We start from the raw sequence: 16,841 nt of genomic DNA on the forward strand, positions 1-16,841 counted from the left end.
CTTGCCCCAGATCACATGGCTTCAATTCCAACAATATGAATCCAGGGTCTATGATCTTAGCTACCACGCTATATACTATTTCTGGAGGTAGGAAGAAAAAACATAAGTGTTGGTGATAATATTATTAAATACAGATTTCCACTTAATTACACCTTGATATGAGATGGCTGAGGCATTCTGATCCTCTAATCTTCAAAGAAATTAGTTCTATTGTTTCATCTATAATGCTATAAGGCATAAAATAGTACACTTAGCCATCTAGATTAAGTGTGCTATTATTATTTGGCACCAAGGAAGAAAAGTTGGCTACACTGGTTAATATGCTAGCAATCTTGTTGAGAAACTATGCTTTATACTGTCATAAAGACTATTTTAACAAATAAAAATCCTTTATTTCCCAACCATTTTGAGGATGTCAAGGCTTAATTTGAAAAGCCCAACTTACATACCTTTTCGTACCCAATCTCCAGTATGAATATTTATAGTCACGCCCACTAAATTACTACTTCGCTGTCTTTTCTCCCAGAGAAAATCAAGAGCTTTTCTTGCATATTCCTATAATAAAAAAAGAAAAGCATACTTGAAGAATTGCATATCTTTGGCAAACAGGAAACGAAACAAAAATCAAAGGCCCATAGTATATTTCAAGGATTAAGAAAAATTCCAAAGATACTTATAACATACATTAAATTTCCTTGCAAGTCAAAACTACTGGCTTTTTCAGCCAATTGAGTTTAGTTAAAAAGAATGACTCTAAAAATGCTATTTAGTGCCAATGATCTCACTTTGAGACCATCCTTGTTCATCTACTCTTGTAGTACAGGTTTGCATTCACACACATGTATTATTAAAGTAAAAAGAACTGGCATAATTAAATTAACTTATTAAAATAATTTCTATCTTTTATTTTTTTTTATTATTTTTTTTTGCAGTGCACAGGCCCAGCGGCCATGGCTCACAGGCCCAGCTGCTCCGCGGCATGCAGGGTCCTCCCAGACCAGGGCACGAACCCACGTCCCCTGCATCGGCAGGCAGACTCAATTTCTATCTTTCAAATGCAAAGTAAAAATCTCCTTAGATACTCTAATTTACAAAACTGGAAGAGAATTTCAAAGTTGGTATGCCATCTTTGAAACAGAATAGACATTTCAAATCCTACATTTTAAACAGCCAGCAACTTCATTAGTGAAGAGTAAGTAAATCAACTAGTATTCATTTGACAATACCAAAATTATAACCTTATAATAATATTTTTCTCTTCTTTTTTCATTTATTTTTGTCGATTAGACACTAAATTAAAATTATTTCTGGTCAAATTCTTGGCTTTGGATGAAAAGATGTTACAAAACAAAAGCAAAGAACATGTACAAAAGAGTTTCTAAGTTAAAATTAATTTCAGAGCATGAATCTACTCAGCATTGCAGAAGTACTTCTATAAAAGAAATCATTAAACCAATTTGTCACTCTGCAGATTGAAGAATAGGATGTAAAATAGTCTTAATTCTTGACTATTTATGCTGAATTTTTTAAACAAAGCAGATTGCAACTTTACTTAATGGTATAATTTCAGAGCTGGAAAGTTTCATAAAGATTACATTTCCCTATTCCTATCTTATAGCTAAGGAAAGAGGCCCAGTGAAATCAAAGAATTAACAAAAGTTTAAAACTGAATTATAGGACAACTAATAGGAGAATTCAGATCTCTTTAAATAGCAATATATTAGACCAAAAAGTCAACAACCTTTTTTCTGACAGGGGCCAGACAGTAAATACTTCAGGCATTATGGGCCATTCAGTCACTGTCACAATTACTCAACTCTGCCACTGTAGCATAAAATACAGCCACAGACAAAAATAAATAAATGAGCATGGCTGTGTTCTAATAAAACTTCATTTACAAAAACAGGCAGTGGCTGGATTTCACCTCAGACTGTAGTTTACCAGCCCTGTATTAGCTTGAGTCTCTGTCAACTGCATTAGGTTGCTTCTCTCATAATAAATCACTGTATATTCAAGAAGTTAAAGAAAAATCACAGTTTTAAAATATAAAATAACCCAGTGAAAAAAGGTTGGGCTTTGAATTCAGAAAGGCATGGATTCTAATTCTGGTTCCACTCATTCACCCTTTAGTCAAATATCTTTGAACCTCACTTTGCTCACGTGTAAATGCATCAGTATCTCAGAGTCTGTAGGTCAAATTAAATTAGAAAGTATGCAAAAATGATATTTTTGTAAATGAAGGGAAAATATCAGTCAGCAAGTTAGAGAACAAAAATTAAACCAAACAAGATAAACTTGTCCTTAAGATACTTTGAACATACAACCACACAAAGACCATTTAACTTGTTTTATTTACACTCAGATCCAAGGTCTCTAATGCTAGTATATAGTCCCTATTTCTGATTGTTCTATGTGTACCATTTGCTGAACTTTAAAAAATTCTTCTAGGCCTTCCCTGGTGGCGCGGTGGTTGAGAGTCCGCCTGCCGATGCAGGGGACACGGGTTCGTGCCCCGGTCCGGGAAGATCCCACATGCCGCAGAGCAGCTGGGCCCATGAGCCATGGCTGCTGAGCCTGTGCGTCCTGAGCCTGTGCTCCGCAACGGGAGAGGCCACAACAGTGAGAGGCCAAGTACCGCAAAAAAAAAAAAGAAAAAAAAGAAAAAAAAGAAATTCTTCTAAGTTATATGTTTTAAAAATTGGCTGTTACTATTGCACTCCAATGACATGGTTCAACAATTAGCTAAAATTAAAACTGCAAGACATACCTAGTCCATAACAAACTATTTGGGGGATATTAAGTCTTTGGATGATGAATAATATTTCCCCTTGGAGTAAACAAACTTACAGATGAGACTTAAGTGCAAAAAACTAATTCAATGAGACTTAAGTGCAAAAATTTCACTATGTTTTAGAAGATAAGCGAAGTTTTCAGAAATGAAATAGACCATCTAGAAGTCTAACAATAAAACACAGATAGTATTTCATGTAAGACATTTGTGATATCAAATTTCATATAGGTAATATGGCTAAAACATTTTGCAAGAATAAATCTAAAAATTTACTTTATAGTTCGTGAACAAAAAGCAAAGTTGTACTTCATATAACTTCTGTGTTTTTCAAAATTAAAAACTATGTGCTGGAACTTAGACAAAAAGTTCACTACAATAACAGAAATCATCCAGTTCATTATCTTAATACTTGATCAATGAAGAAAAGCTATAAAGTTAGTTATGCCCAATACCCAGGAAATCAAAGACTATGAAAAGCAAACCTCAAATATCGTTGCTCCTGTGAATCGACTTAAAGCAGCAAACTCAAGGATCAAGGTACCTGCACAAGCTGTACAGGTATCTGTTTCAGTTCCTGTCCGAGCTTCTGGTTTTCTGATACCAAACTTTAAATTAATCTAAATAAAATCAGAAGATTATCATTAGCAATTATCAAGAGATAATGACTTCTGGATAAGAAACCATTTTTCAATCAAGACTTTTAATCAAGTCATGAAAATAACTGATAAAATAACTAAACACTGAAATTTTATCTGATGATCACTGTGACCCAATTAACATCTAGGGAAGTACATTCTAAGCACATAATATTCATGGGATAAATAAGTTTTCACTTAGCTCCTTCCTCACAATGATATCAAAATTCAATATCATTATAATAATTACACAGAGGAAATACCTTCTATTACAATCCTGTTCTCTGGACAGTTTGAACTAGTTAGTACCAGAATAGGAAACCATACCAGTCCTAAAAGAAATTAGGTTTAATTGAGAATTTGTGAAAAAGCAGTACTATATTAAATAGTCTTTCACAGAGAAAAACCTAATTAAGTTATAGTATATATTTAAAAGGAGATTAAAATTTTATTTACAGGTTTAAATAATTTTGAAATACAGAGTATATTACCTTGCTGATAGACTAACAAATAACACAAAGAAAAATTTTTCAGCCGGCCAAATAATACCACAATATAAACCTGGATTAACCAAAACCAACCTGACCAGAAACTAGCTCTAAGGTTTTATGTGAGTTTTAAAAATGACTATTGACAATTACAGTAGCATTTCTATCCAGCAAACACTTCTGAGTTAAACCCATTAATGCAAATGCTATCAATTATGTATTCATTTCCGAGAGGTTGATTGTACAGATTTTCATGAGCAAAAGAAGTATTTCCTAAGCGTGTTTAAGAAAGGATGGGAAGGCAGTTATATTCTACCTGTAGTCCTCTTCTAAAAAAGTAATCTTTAAAATTTTCTTGAGAAGAATCAACATTGTGAAAATGACTCTACTACCCAAAGCAATCTACAGATTCAATGCAATCCCTATCAAACTACCACTGGCATTTTTCACAGAACTAGAACAAAATATTTCACAATTTGTATGGAAACACAAAAGACCCCGAATAGCCAAAACAATCTTGAGAACGAAAAACAGAGCTGGAGGAATCAGGCTCCCTGACTTCAGACTATACTATAAAGCTACAGTAATCAAGACAGTATGGTACTGGCACAAAAACAGAAAGATAGACCAATGGAACAGGATGGAAAGCCCAGAGATAAACCCACGCACATATGGTCACCTTATCTTTTTTTTTTTTTTTTTTTTTAAACCCCACAGTTGTTTATTTATTTATTTTTCTGGCTGTGTTGGGTCTTCGTTTCTCTGCGAGGGCTTTCTCTAGTTGTGGCAAGCGGGGGCCACTCTTCATCGCGGTGCGCGGGCCTCTCACTATCGTGGCCTCTCTTGTTGCGGAGCACAGGCTCCAGACGCGCAGGCTCAGTAGTTGTGGCTCACGGGCACAGTTGCTCCGCGGCATGTGGGATCTTCCCAGACCAGGGCTCGAACCCGTGTCCCCTGCATTAGCAGGCAGATTCTCAACCACTGCGCCACCAGGGAAGCCCTGGTCACCTTATCTTTGATAAAGGAGGCAGGAGTGTACAGTGGAGAAAGGACAGCCTCTTTAATAAGTGGTGCTGGGAAAACTGGACAGGTACATGTAAAAGTATGAGATTAGATCACTCCCTAACACCATACACAAAAATAAGCTCAAAATGGATTAAAGACCTAAATGTAAGGCCAGACACTATCAAACTCTTAGAGGAAAACATAGGCAGAACACTCTATGACATAAATCACAGCAAGATCCTTTTTGACCCACCTCCTAGAGAAATGGAAATAAAAACAAAAATAAACAAATGGGACCTAATGAAACTTCAAAGCTTTTGCACAGCAAAGGAAACCATAAACAAGACCAAAAGACAACCCTCAGAATGGGAGAAAATATTTGCAAATGAAGCAACTGACAAAGGATTAATTTCTAAAATTTACAAGCAGCTCATGCAGCTCAATAACAAAAAAACAAACAACCCAATCCAAAAATGGGCAGAAGACCTAAATAGACATTTCTCCAAAGAAGATATACAGATTGCCAACAAACACATGAAAGAATGCTCAACATCATTAATCATTAGGGAAATGCAAATCAAAACTACAATGAGATATCATCTCACACCAGTCAGAATGGCCATCATCAAAAAATCTAGAAACAATAAATGCTGGAAAGGGTGTGGAGAAAAGAGAACACTCCTGCACTGCTGGTGGGAATGTGAATTGGTACAGCCACTATGGAGAACAGTATGGAGGTTTGTTAAAAAACTACAAATAGAACTACCATATGACCCAGCGATCCCACTACTGGGCATATACCCTGAGAAAACCATAATTCAAAAAGAGTCATGTATGAAAATGTTCATTGCAGCTCTATTTACAATAGCCTGGAGATGGAAACAACCTAAGTGTCCATCATCAGATAAATGGATAAAGAAGATGTGGCACATATATACAATGGAATATTACTCAGCCATAAAAAGAAACGAAATTGAGCTATTTGTAGTGAGGTGGATAGACCCAGAGTCTGTCATACAGAGTGAAGTGAGTCAGAAAGAGAAAGACAAATACCATATGCTAACACATATATATGGAATTTGAGAAAAAAAAAATGTCATGAAGAACCTAGGGGTAAGACAGGAATAAAGACACAGACCTACTGGAGAACGGACTTGAGGATATGGGGAGGAGGAAGGGTGAGCTGTGACAAAGCGAGAGAGAGGCATGGACATATATACACTACCAAATGTAAGGTAGATAGCTAGTGGGAAGCAGCCGCATAGCACAGGGATATCAGCTCGCTGCTTTGTGATCACCTGGAGGGGTGGGATAGGGAAGGTGGGAGGGAGGAAGATCCAAGAGGGAAGAGATATGGGAACATATGTATATGTATAACTGATTCACTTTGTTATAAAGCAGAAACTAACACACTATTGTAAAGCAATTATACCCCAATAAAGATGTTAAAAAAAATAAAAATAAAAAGATAAATTGAGTTTCATAAAAAAAAAATTTTCTTGATACTTCAGAGGATAAGAAAATAATACAATTTTCTTTGTTTTACTATAGTGCTCTTAGTAGCTTCTGTTTCAATTTCTTGTCTGCTTCTCATGTTATGGCAAAAGTGAAGACATGCCAGATTCTTCAAAATTCAGTGCCTCCATTTATAACAAAAACTAAATATATTTACTAAAAGTAAATTTAATTAAATAAACATCAGATGGTTTAAAATAACTTTGCTTTCAATTTTAATATGCTAAGAAAACAAAACGATTAACAAGTTTAAACCACACTAATAAGCAAAGAAATTTCAAATTTTAAACCACACAAGCAAAGAAATTTCAAATTAGAACATGTTTCCATTTTTTTCCTCCTTAAATTGGCAAAAGAATGATAATATACAGTGTGGGCAGCAGTAGGACACATGCACTTTTACACAACACAGGAAGTATAAAAGTAGAACCTTTCTGGAGAGCAACTGATCAGTAAGTACACAAAGCCTTAAAAAGCTCTCCCTGTTTTATGACTTATTATTTCCTCTTCTAGTAATTTATCCTAAGGGAGAAATAAGTTAAAAAGATGTATATAAGGATATTCAAAGAAGAGCTGTTTAAAAATATCACAAACTAGAAATTTAAATAAGAAATTTAATACTAGTCTGTTTCTTAAAAAAAAAAAAAATGGTGTTGGTCACGATCCACTAAATCAATGGGTAAACAAATGAGCTGTGACCTCCCAATTTGAAAAGCACGCTATATCATGCTGGATCTCCAGTCAGAGATTTCTTGATGGAGGAAATGAGTCTTATTTATATTGGTAGAGAAGTTACTCCAGCAAGCCAAAAGGCATGGAAATGAAAACAAAAACAAAAACAAAAAATCCCTAGGTGCTTTGGGGAACACAAATAGATTATTTTGGCTGAAATGGGACATTCATTTCACTGGAGTATGGGGTATGAAAGAACTTCAGAAAGAAAGTCTATTGCCAAACCATAAAGAAACCTGAAAGCTAAAGGACATTCAGTGCAACAGGCAGAGTCAGTAAAATTCTGAGAGTAGTGTAATTTGATAAAAGTTATGTTTTAGTAAGATTAATTTTTTAAGTCTCTGAAGCAAAAACCAGAGAGAAAAGAGTAAAATAGGTATTTATAATAGCTTAGGAATAAAATTATATTAGTTTCAACAAGCATAGCAGCAGTAGGAAGAGAAAAAAATTAATAGAGCTTGGTAATGGCTGAGGTGTCTGGCCTGGATAAGAGGGAAAGAGTAATAGTGTTAATAAAGAATGAAATATACACACTAACAAACGTAGTAAGGTAGATAGCTAGGGGGAAGCAGCCGCAAGGCACAGGGATATTAGCTCGGTGCTTTGTGACAGCCTGGAGGGGTGGGATAGGGAGAGTGGGAGGGAGGGAGACGCAAGAGGGAAGACATATGGGAACATATGTATATGTATAACTGATTCACTTTGTTATAAAGCAGAAACTAACGCACCATTGTAAAGCAATTATACCCCAATAAAGATGTTTAAAAAAAAAAAAAAAGAATGAAATATACCAGGAGAGCGTTCTTTCCATCTCAATGGCTTCTTTCCCTCTGCCTTAAATATACAATTTTCTTGGGGAGAAAACAACAAAACTCCCTCAACTGACTCTGCTGCCAACTGTCTTTAACTACCAACATAGAGGAAATCTCAAAATGAATGGTCCTATACTTTCACCTACTTTGAATCCCTCTTCCCCCTTTATTCTGCCACGTTATATCCTTCAAGCCTCTGTTTGCACCTAATTCTCCTAATGTTTGCTGGAACATCTCCTTTTGAAACTCTCTTTTTAAGAATTTATAATACCTTACACTACTTTGTGGTTCTCCTCCTCAGTCTCCGAACAATCTCTTTTTCACTGCTCTACTTCCTCCTCATTCCTCTCTGTTCTATATTCTCTTTATACCCTCTCCTCTGGAGAGTTAACACCTACTCTTACGCTTCCACCGTATCTCCTGCACAAATAATTCTGTGCCCAAATTCCAGTCTGGCATCTGTTTCTTCCTTCTGCAGCATAATCTATTGTGTTATGCAATGACACATAAAAGGCTTTAACTAATCTAAATTCTCACACCATTCAAATGCAAACTAACTGAAATGTCAATATAAATTTCTTATATAGCTTGAAGAGTTTTTTTTCCAGCCTCAAGCAGGTGAGGAACAATGGCTGGATCACAAAAATTGATTTTTTTACAATAGTGAAGAAGTATACAAAGACTGCCATATTATTCAGAATTACTTACTCTTGGATAAGGAAGGCCACTGGTAGTATTGAAAGCTGGTAAAAGTTTGTAACCCAATTGCTTTGCCATTTGGAGAAGTTCATCATTGTACCATTGCATGTACTCGCCTTTTTCTTTCAGCATGATGGCCAATGAGTGTCCACCCAAAAGACCCCTAAAATCACAGAGGTGAAACATTAGCCACATTGTACAGATACTTAAACATCATCACCTAAAAAGATGTGGGTATCTTATTATCAACAATTTAGAGTACATAAGCAAAGATCACAGAAGAACTTAACTTTTTCCCTGACTCTGGCTACTCATTTTGTGGCAAACCATATTACATAGCCAGTATTAAAAAAAAAAAAAAAAAAAATCAGATGTTTTATTTGTTGTAAAGTGTTTGGCATTCTTAAATACCTTAAATTTTCTTAAAATAAAAAACATCCTGGGCTTCCCTGGTGGCGCAGTGGTTGAGAGTCCGCCTACCGATGCAGGGGATGCGGGTTCGTGCCCCGGTCCAGGGGGATCCCACATGCCGCGGAGCGGCTGGGCCTGAGAGCCATGGCCGCTGAGCCTGCGCGTCTGGAGTCTGTGCTCCGCAACGGGAGAGGCCACAGCAGTGAGAGGCCCGTGTACCGCAAAAAAAAAAAAAAAAAAAATCCTAGAAATCATTTATCTTAACAAATTTAACAGATTTGATTTTAAGAAATTTTAAATTTAATTATAGTATCATGAAATCTCTGACTCTTAGCATAACATTAAAAAAAAAAAACAACTCCCTACTCTGTATTAAATGTAATAGACTAATACACTCTGTGAAAACCTACAAAGCTATTTCTTAAATTTAACTGAATAGATTCACTTTGTCTGAAAAAGGAAATGAGTTACAATAACACAAAAGTAACCATTAAATATAAAACTACATGTTGAAACGTGAATTAATAAATCCTGTAATTCCTGTGTTCCAAGAATATTTCAAACTGTTTAGTTCAAAGGTAATCCTATAAATTCAGTTTCATTTGGCTCGAAGAGGTGCTGCTTAAGCTTAGTAAACTAGATAATCTGGCGAAAAACCTGCGACGTAGCTAATACTCAAATATTCGACCTATAGTCAGTCATTTTTTAACAACAAACAAAGATTGCCTTTGATTTGAGTCTACAACTATTCCCAAAGCCTGTTGCTCTCTGTGCCTCATATAATGCAGGGTCATCCCACAGCCTCTGTGTTTTATAATACCCCAACTTTTATCTTTTAAACATAAGAAATTTCTTGCTTTATTACCATCAAGAAATAAAGAGTGTACCCTTGGCTTTTCTGTTATTAAAATTAGAGCTTTAGTGTCTCACATACTTACCCAAGAACTCTGATGTTTGTTTCAAAGACTGATACAACTACATCATTATCTAAATTAACATCTCTTAAAACTTTTCTCACCGCATCTTCAAATTCTTTAGTTTTATTTAATACCTAGGAGAAGAAAATTATTGAAAACAAAGTCCTTTTTGACCAAGACATAGAGAAATACCCTCAAAATGAGCTGCTAATAGCAAGTTAATACCTTAAGACTCTAAAAAGTAACACACACAAAAATCTTTTCTCTTAAACCTATTATAAAAATGTGATACTATTGAAAACTGAAAAAAATTAAATGCTTATATTGCAAGGAATCTTTATTTAGACACACTTCTTTTTTCAGACACACTGAAATATCACTAGGACTTTAAAACAATCATCTTCTGAACTGTTAGCTGGTGTGTATGACCCATGACTTAGAGCTACAAGAGGTGAGCTCTACTGGGATTTGGCTTCCAAGTCAAAACAAAACAAAACAAAAACCGCCCTATTCACCAAACATCATTTAAAAAGTTGCTTAGTCTCAGAAGAAAGCACATCCTTCAACTGATCCTAAATCATACACCACTTGCCGTCTTCACCCCATGGATGCCGCAGCCCCTAACTAAGGAGGCAGTGCAATGTTGGGGTCAAGACCAAGGCCTGATTTGAATTGTGGTTCTTACTTCTATCTCTGAGCCTATTCCTTCATCTACAAAAAGAGGGAACACCTACTCTCATAGGTTTGTTTTCCTAAATGAGGTAATGTATGTAAAGTACTTTTAGTAGAGCACCTGACTTAGTTAAGTGCTTGATATCATTACTATTATTACCATTATTACCATGAGGGTCTACAATCCTAAGTTAAGAACTCATTATCTTTAATTTGTTCAATATCTTTCTTTCTGTAGATTTCATGGCCATGTTGAATTTAGTGGTAAATTTAAAGTTTTAGTGCTTGACTTCATTACAATCAATAGAAACTAGATGGCTAGAATTATGAACAAGAGTTTAAATTGAAAGATCAAACTATGACAAGAGAAGTTCTACTTAACATATTATGGTATGACCAAAATAAAAACAATAAGGTTGCATCCTGTCCCAAGTGATATGTCCTCTAAGATTTTCAAATAAACAAACCACAAATCAAAAAATGATCACAGGGGCTTCCCTGGTGGCACAGTGGTTGAGAATCTGCCTGCTAATGCAGGGGACACGGGTTCGAGCCCTGGTCTGGGAGGATCCCACATGTCGCGGAGCAACTAGGCCCGTGAGCCACAACTACTGAGCCTGCGCGTCTGGAGACTGTGCTCCGCAACAAGAGAGGCCGCGATAGTGAGTGGCCCCCGCTTGCCACAACTAGAGAAAGCTCTTGCACAGAAACGAAGACCCAACACAGCAAAAATTAATTAATTAATTAATAAACTCCTACCCCCAACATCTAAAAAAAAGATCACAAAGTAAATTAGAAATATTAATCGTTGTATTGACAAAATGTACAAGATAACTTTCCTTCTAAACGTAGGAAACAACTTCTAAACTACTTTAATTTCTTCTACTGCTTCTGTTTAAATAGATATCTATTGATAGATATCTTAGATATCTAATCTAGGTCCTTCTGAAGTGAAAACAGGGGCCCAGAGAAGCTAAATAATTTGGCCAAGGTCACATATCAATATTAGGTGATCACTTCTTGGTACTCCCGGCTACGGGGAGTTAGAACTCAAGTTACACCAAACATTACTGAAAGTGTGGTCCACGGACCAGCAGCAACAGCACCACCAAGTGGCAAGTTACTAGAAACACATGTCCTTGGGCCCCATCTTCAGTCTACTGGATCACAATCTGCATTTTATTTTAGCAAGATCCCCAGATGACTTGTAGTACACTGAAGTTTAAAAAGCACTGCATTATTACACAGTGGTTCTCAAAGTTTAGCATACATTAGAATCATCTGGAAGCTTGTTAAAAAAACAGTCTGCTGGGCCGTACTCCCAGACTTTCTGATTCAATAATGTCTGGGATGAGGCCCTACAATTTGCATTTCTAACTAGCTGCCAAGTGATGCTGATGCTGGTGGTGCTGGAATCATATTTTGAGAACCAATGTCGAAGTGGTATAACTTCAAAGCAGAACAGAACCTTTATAATAATGGCTGCTCAATTAGAGACCAATAGGTTTCTAAATATAGGAAAGTTAGGCAGCCTAGAACCACATTTTCTCCTTCATTTCTGATAAAAATTTTAAAAATACAGAGAATATCTGAGGTCCATGTTCATAAAAATCAATAAGAGCTTACAGAGAGATGATGGAGAACCTACTGTATATAAGGATAAAGCCAAGATGACAGAATGAGAAACAAACTTAAGTCCACCTATGGTCTTTCCTAATACACAGCTACTGCTCCTCACTCACCCTACCATATCAAGATTGAGCTGATGTGCACCATCCAGCTATACTTATAAATAAATAACACCACTTAGTTTCTCCCAGGGTGGTAATTTGTGCCTCCTGGGATACTTGTTTATCTTTTTCTCTTCTATTACAGCAGAACACTATACCAAAAATAAGACCACTAAACCAAAAATAAGGTACACAATATTCTCTCTCGTTCTCATAGCCATTATAACATGGTTCACATTCCTTTAATCTCTGAAAAATGAAGTCACAACTTTCAAAACCCTGATACAGCTAAAAAGGTCTAAACAACCACGGTCTTCTCAACAAAAAAGGTCTTCTCAACCATGGCTGAATTTCATAAGCAAGAAGAAGCTTTAGAGGAATAAATAATAATGCCCAGTCCCACTCCAGGAAAATTAAATCAGAGTAACTTGGGAGAGAAGTATATTTTTTAAAACTTCACAGGTAATATTTCCAAGGTGCTGATATAGTTGACAGTCTCTGGTTAAAAAAGAAAAAGAAAAAAGAATCACCCAGTGAAAGAAGAATGTAGAATCAATACTGGGAAGAAAAGCCAGGTTCTGAAAAATTTCTGCCACCACAAAGGTTTTTTGTCTTTTTAAAAAAGTATTAATCAATACTTCAGACATTAACTCAAAGTTGAGAACTATGCCTTAAGGAAAATCCTGAAACAAGCCTAATTTTTATACCATAAATGATCTGAGAGTGAAGAACTAGAAAGACACTACCTTTAGAAATCATGACATCTGGAATTCGATCATTCCCCTCTGCCATCACAAACTGTCCCCAACTAGAATTAATTTAAATGATTTTGTACCCCATGAGGTTTAAAAGGAGTGCCAAGTAGTGATCACTTGGTGCTAAAAATCACTTCTGATAAAAAATTTAATTTTTAATGAACATAACACATAAAAATTCTAATTTAACAATTTTAGTATGATTGTGGCACGTCTTTCTGGAACAAGAATATCAAGGGCATTTTCTAGAATTACTTTCTTCCAATATCATCAACCTCCTTGTCCAAAGGGAAACAACTTTCCTGATTAAGGGGCCATCACACAAACTGACAATACCTATAAATTATTTGAGTATCTCCATGATTCTACATAATTTCACTTGACATTCACATGACGTTATCAATTCAAGAGTGTGAAAGATTTATTTAGAAGCAAAGATCAAATCATCTTAAATTCTGAAGGCTTCTATTTCAGACTTACTGTGTAACGATTATATTCGTAATACTTGAGTGCACATATTAAGAAATATATAAAATAATTCAAGAAGAATCAAACCTACCACAAGAGTGTCCAAAGAATCAATCAGTGTCAAGGAAAATCTAAGAAACAAGTATAGTAAGATATACATTAGAATTCTGAATATCTTATCCATGAATGTATAAGCAGACATAGCTACATCCTACTGACTGGAAGCTTCCATTAACTAGTACTTCCATGCATCTACAGTACCGTGTAACTTGTAAAACACTGAAAGAACCTGAAAAGCCTTAACATCACATTTATGTTCAGCATTAACTACATATCTTTCAAAATGAACAGAAATATTCATTAGCTCTTTTAAAAGCAAATAAAAATACTAAAGCATCAACATCTTATAACACATCAATGACTTTATATACATTCTAAAAGTTACATCCATCTTAACTACTCAACTTTTCACTGATCTAAGAGGTAAACTGATTAATATTTTACAAAAGATAACAGAAAGGAATAAAGGAACTTAATGTAATACTTAAAGCAGTCTTTGAAATTTAACCAATCCCCAGATACACAACTGTACACTGTCTCTGAGATGTCTTAAGACTTGGGAACTCTTAGATGCCATGCCATCCCTTTGTTAATACTCACTTTCCCAAGGCATCATCAACATCACCCCGACTTGGCTCTTGGCCTCTAACTCGACCTCTGCAGGTCAAAGGCATGAGTTCATCAGCTGGGTACGCATGTTCCTGCAAGGAAAATCTCAGTGAGTCACTAAGGAAAACAAGAGAAAGCACCCATCATTTAGAGAACACAACTTTTCACAGTTTTTTTTTTTTTAAGTAAAATAAAAGTTAATCAAAAATTCTACTATCCTTACAGTGTATGGAACCTTAAAAGAAAAAAAAAACTTTTTAGCTATAAATACAATACATGCTTGGAAAAAAAATACAGGAAAATATTTCTTTGAAAATCTGACAATCCATTTCCCCTCCACCCAATCTCACTCCCCAGAGATAATTACTGTTACAATTGCATTTATCCTTCCAGATTTATCCACACACACTGAAATACATGCACATATATCATTTAAAAATTTCATTTACAAATAGGTACTCATGCCATATGCATACACTGTCCTAAAATTTGTTTACTTAAATCACTATGGGGTTTTCCATGCTGGAATTTTACAGATGTATTTTATTCTTTTTAATAACTGCAAAGTGATAATTTAATATTAGTTAGTATTATTGAGTACTTATGTTCTAAGCACTGTTCTATATACTTTATCTATCACACAACCCTCTGAAACAGATTCAATTATTTCCATTTTATAGATGAGAAAACTGAGGCCCGGAAAAGTTAAGTAAGCCTATGCTATGCAACTAGTAAATGATGGATCCAGAATTCGAACCTGGCAACCTGACTCCAGAGCCTATACACTTACTTCATAGTACTTGCTCCTCATATTCTATTCCAAAGAATGAATATGCTAAAATTTATTTATTTATTCCTCTATTGATGAATGTGCAGGTTGAACTCAATTTTTCACTGTATAAAAAATGCTTCAATAAACAGCTATATGCCCATGTCTTTTGTACATATGCTTGTATTTCTACAGATTAAATCCCTAAAGCCAGACCCAATGGGTCGAAGGTATGGATATTTAATTTTTGATAGCTACTATCAAACTGAAGACACCGATTTACACTCCTACAATACTCTAACATAGGAGATGATCAATAGTTTACATTTTGCCAATAGCGTGGATAAAAAATGGTATCTCAAGTTTCATTATTAATGAGGATAAATATCTTTTTGTATTAGCCATTGCTATTTCTTTTTTTGAAATGTCTGTTTATACCCTTTGTTCATTTTCTATTGGTTGTCTTATTAGCCAAGAGACTCCTTATACACTGTTATACACAGTAAGCATTTTTCTCCTGTCTTTCATTTGGCTTTTAACTTTGTTTATGGTACTTTTTACTTTAAGCTTTATATATGTAGTTATATCTATTAGTCTCTTTCTTCATGGTTTCTAAATTTCAGGTATGGTTAAGAAGGCTATCTTGAGTCTCTGAAAACAGTACTCTTATAATTTTATTTTTATTATGTCTAGATATTTACTCCACCTGGAATCTAATCTTGTTTATGATGTGAAATAGGGATGTAACTGTATTTGTTCCCCCAAATAGCCAATTTCTTACAAACCACCTTTGAAAATATTCATCCTTTCCCTAACTGCTTGAAATACAGCTTTATTCGTTCAAAAGTGTCTACACAAACATACAGTTGTGTAGCCTCTACTTTGTTCCACAAACCTACTTCCTGCTTCAAAACCATTCTCTTAATCATTCTATCTTTGCAACATGCCTTGCTACTTGGTTAAGCAGTTCACTCCCCTCAATTATTTTCCTCTAAATTTTCTTAATGACTTTTTCAAGTTTACTCTTCTGGATAACTTTAAAATTTCCTTAAAATTCCATTGAGAGTTTAATTGGAAGAGCTTAATTGGGGAGAATTGATATCTTTACCAATGAAATCTTCCAATCTAGGAATACTACATCAATGTATTAATTCAGATCTTCTTTTATGAATTCAGTTTCCTCATATAGGCCTCACATATTTCTTAATAAATAGGTGCTTTTTTATTGAAATAGGTTGATGTACAAAATTATGTCCGTTTCAGGTGTACAACAGAGTGATTCAACTAATAGGCACTTTATAGTCTGGCATACTACTGAATAGATTTTTTTAATGAATGATCATGACACAGTATTTCTAGTCCAGGTGATAATGAAGCACATGCAAGAATCCTTCCTCCTGTCTACTACACACAGTGAAATGTTGTATAAATTTTTAAAATTCTTTTTAATACATAGCTGAGCTTGAGAATGAGGAAAGAAATGTTCAAGTACTAAAACTGAATAGCTGAGTATAGAAGGTGAAGCTGCACTGACCACAACATGGGCATTAGGAATAAAAAGACAGGCCTTAGTGGGAAATATGTTAATGCCCAAAGGGTATGAGATTTGATGCTGTTGGCCCTGCATGCATGGCCATAAGCCAGTGAAGTAGGTTCTTTAAGTTGGGTAGTTGCTTCAATGAAACTGGACTAGAATATCTCCACCTACTGGTTGAGGGTCTTAACAGAAAAGGAGGGAAATAAGAAAACCCTGCTGAAGTTTGTATTTTCTTC

General features: G+C 35.2%; 1 protein-coding gene across 2 annotated transcripts in view; it reads right to left on the reverse strand.

The window, feature by feature from the left end:
* The window catches only part of EDEM3 (ER degradation enhancing alpha-mannosidase like protein 3), an 87,069-nt gene that overhangs the window by 54,930 nt on the left and 15,298 nt on the right, over positions 1-16,841 (reverse strand). For both annotated transcript variants that reach the window (XM_065881247.1, XM_065881246.1), the window contains exons 3-8: positions 14,291-14,391; positions 13,722-13,761; positions 10,027-10,139; positions 8,687-8,840; positions 3,274-3,408; positions 450-555 (exon numbers count right to left, since the gene is read on the reverse strand). In XM_065881247.1, the coding sequence (XP_065737319.1) occupies positions 450-555; positions 3,274-3,408; positions 8,687-8,840; positions 10,027-10,139; positions 13,722-13,761; positions 14,291-14,391 (649 nt within the window). The remainder of the gene's footprint in view (positions 1-449; positions 556-3,273; positions 3,409-8,686; positions 8,841-10,026; positions 10,140-13,721; positions 13,762-14,290; positions 14,392-16,841) is intronic.

The sequence above is a fragment of the Phocoena phocoena genome, chromosome 1 (genome assembly GCF_963924675.1).
Source record: "Phocoena phocoena chromosome 1, mPhoPho1.1, whole genome shotgun sequence".
Lineage (NCBI taxonomy): Eukaryota > Metazoa > Chordata > Mammalia > Artiodactyla > Phocoenidae > Phocoena > Phocoena phocoena.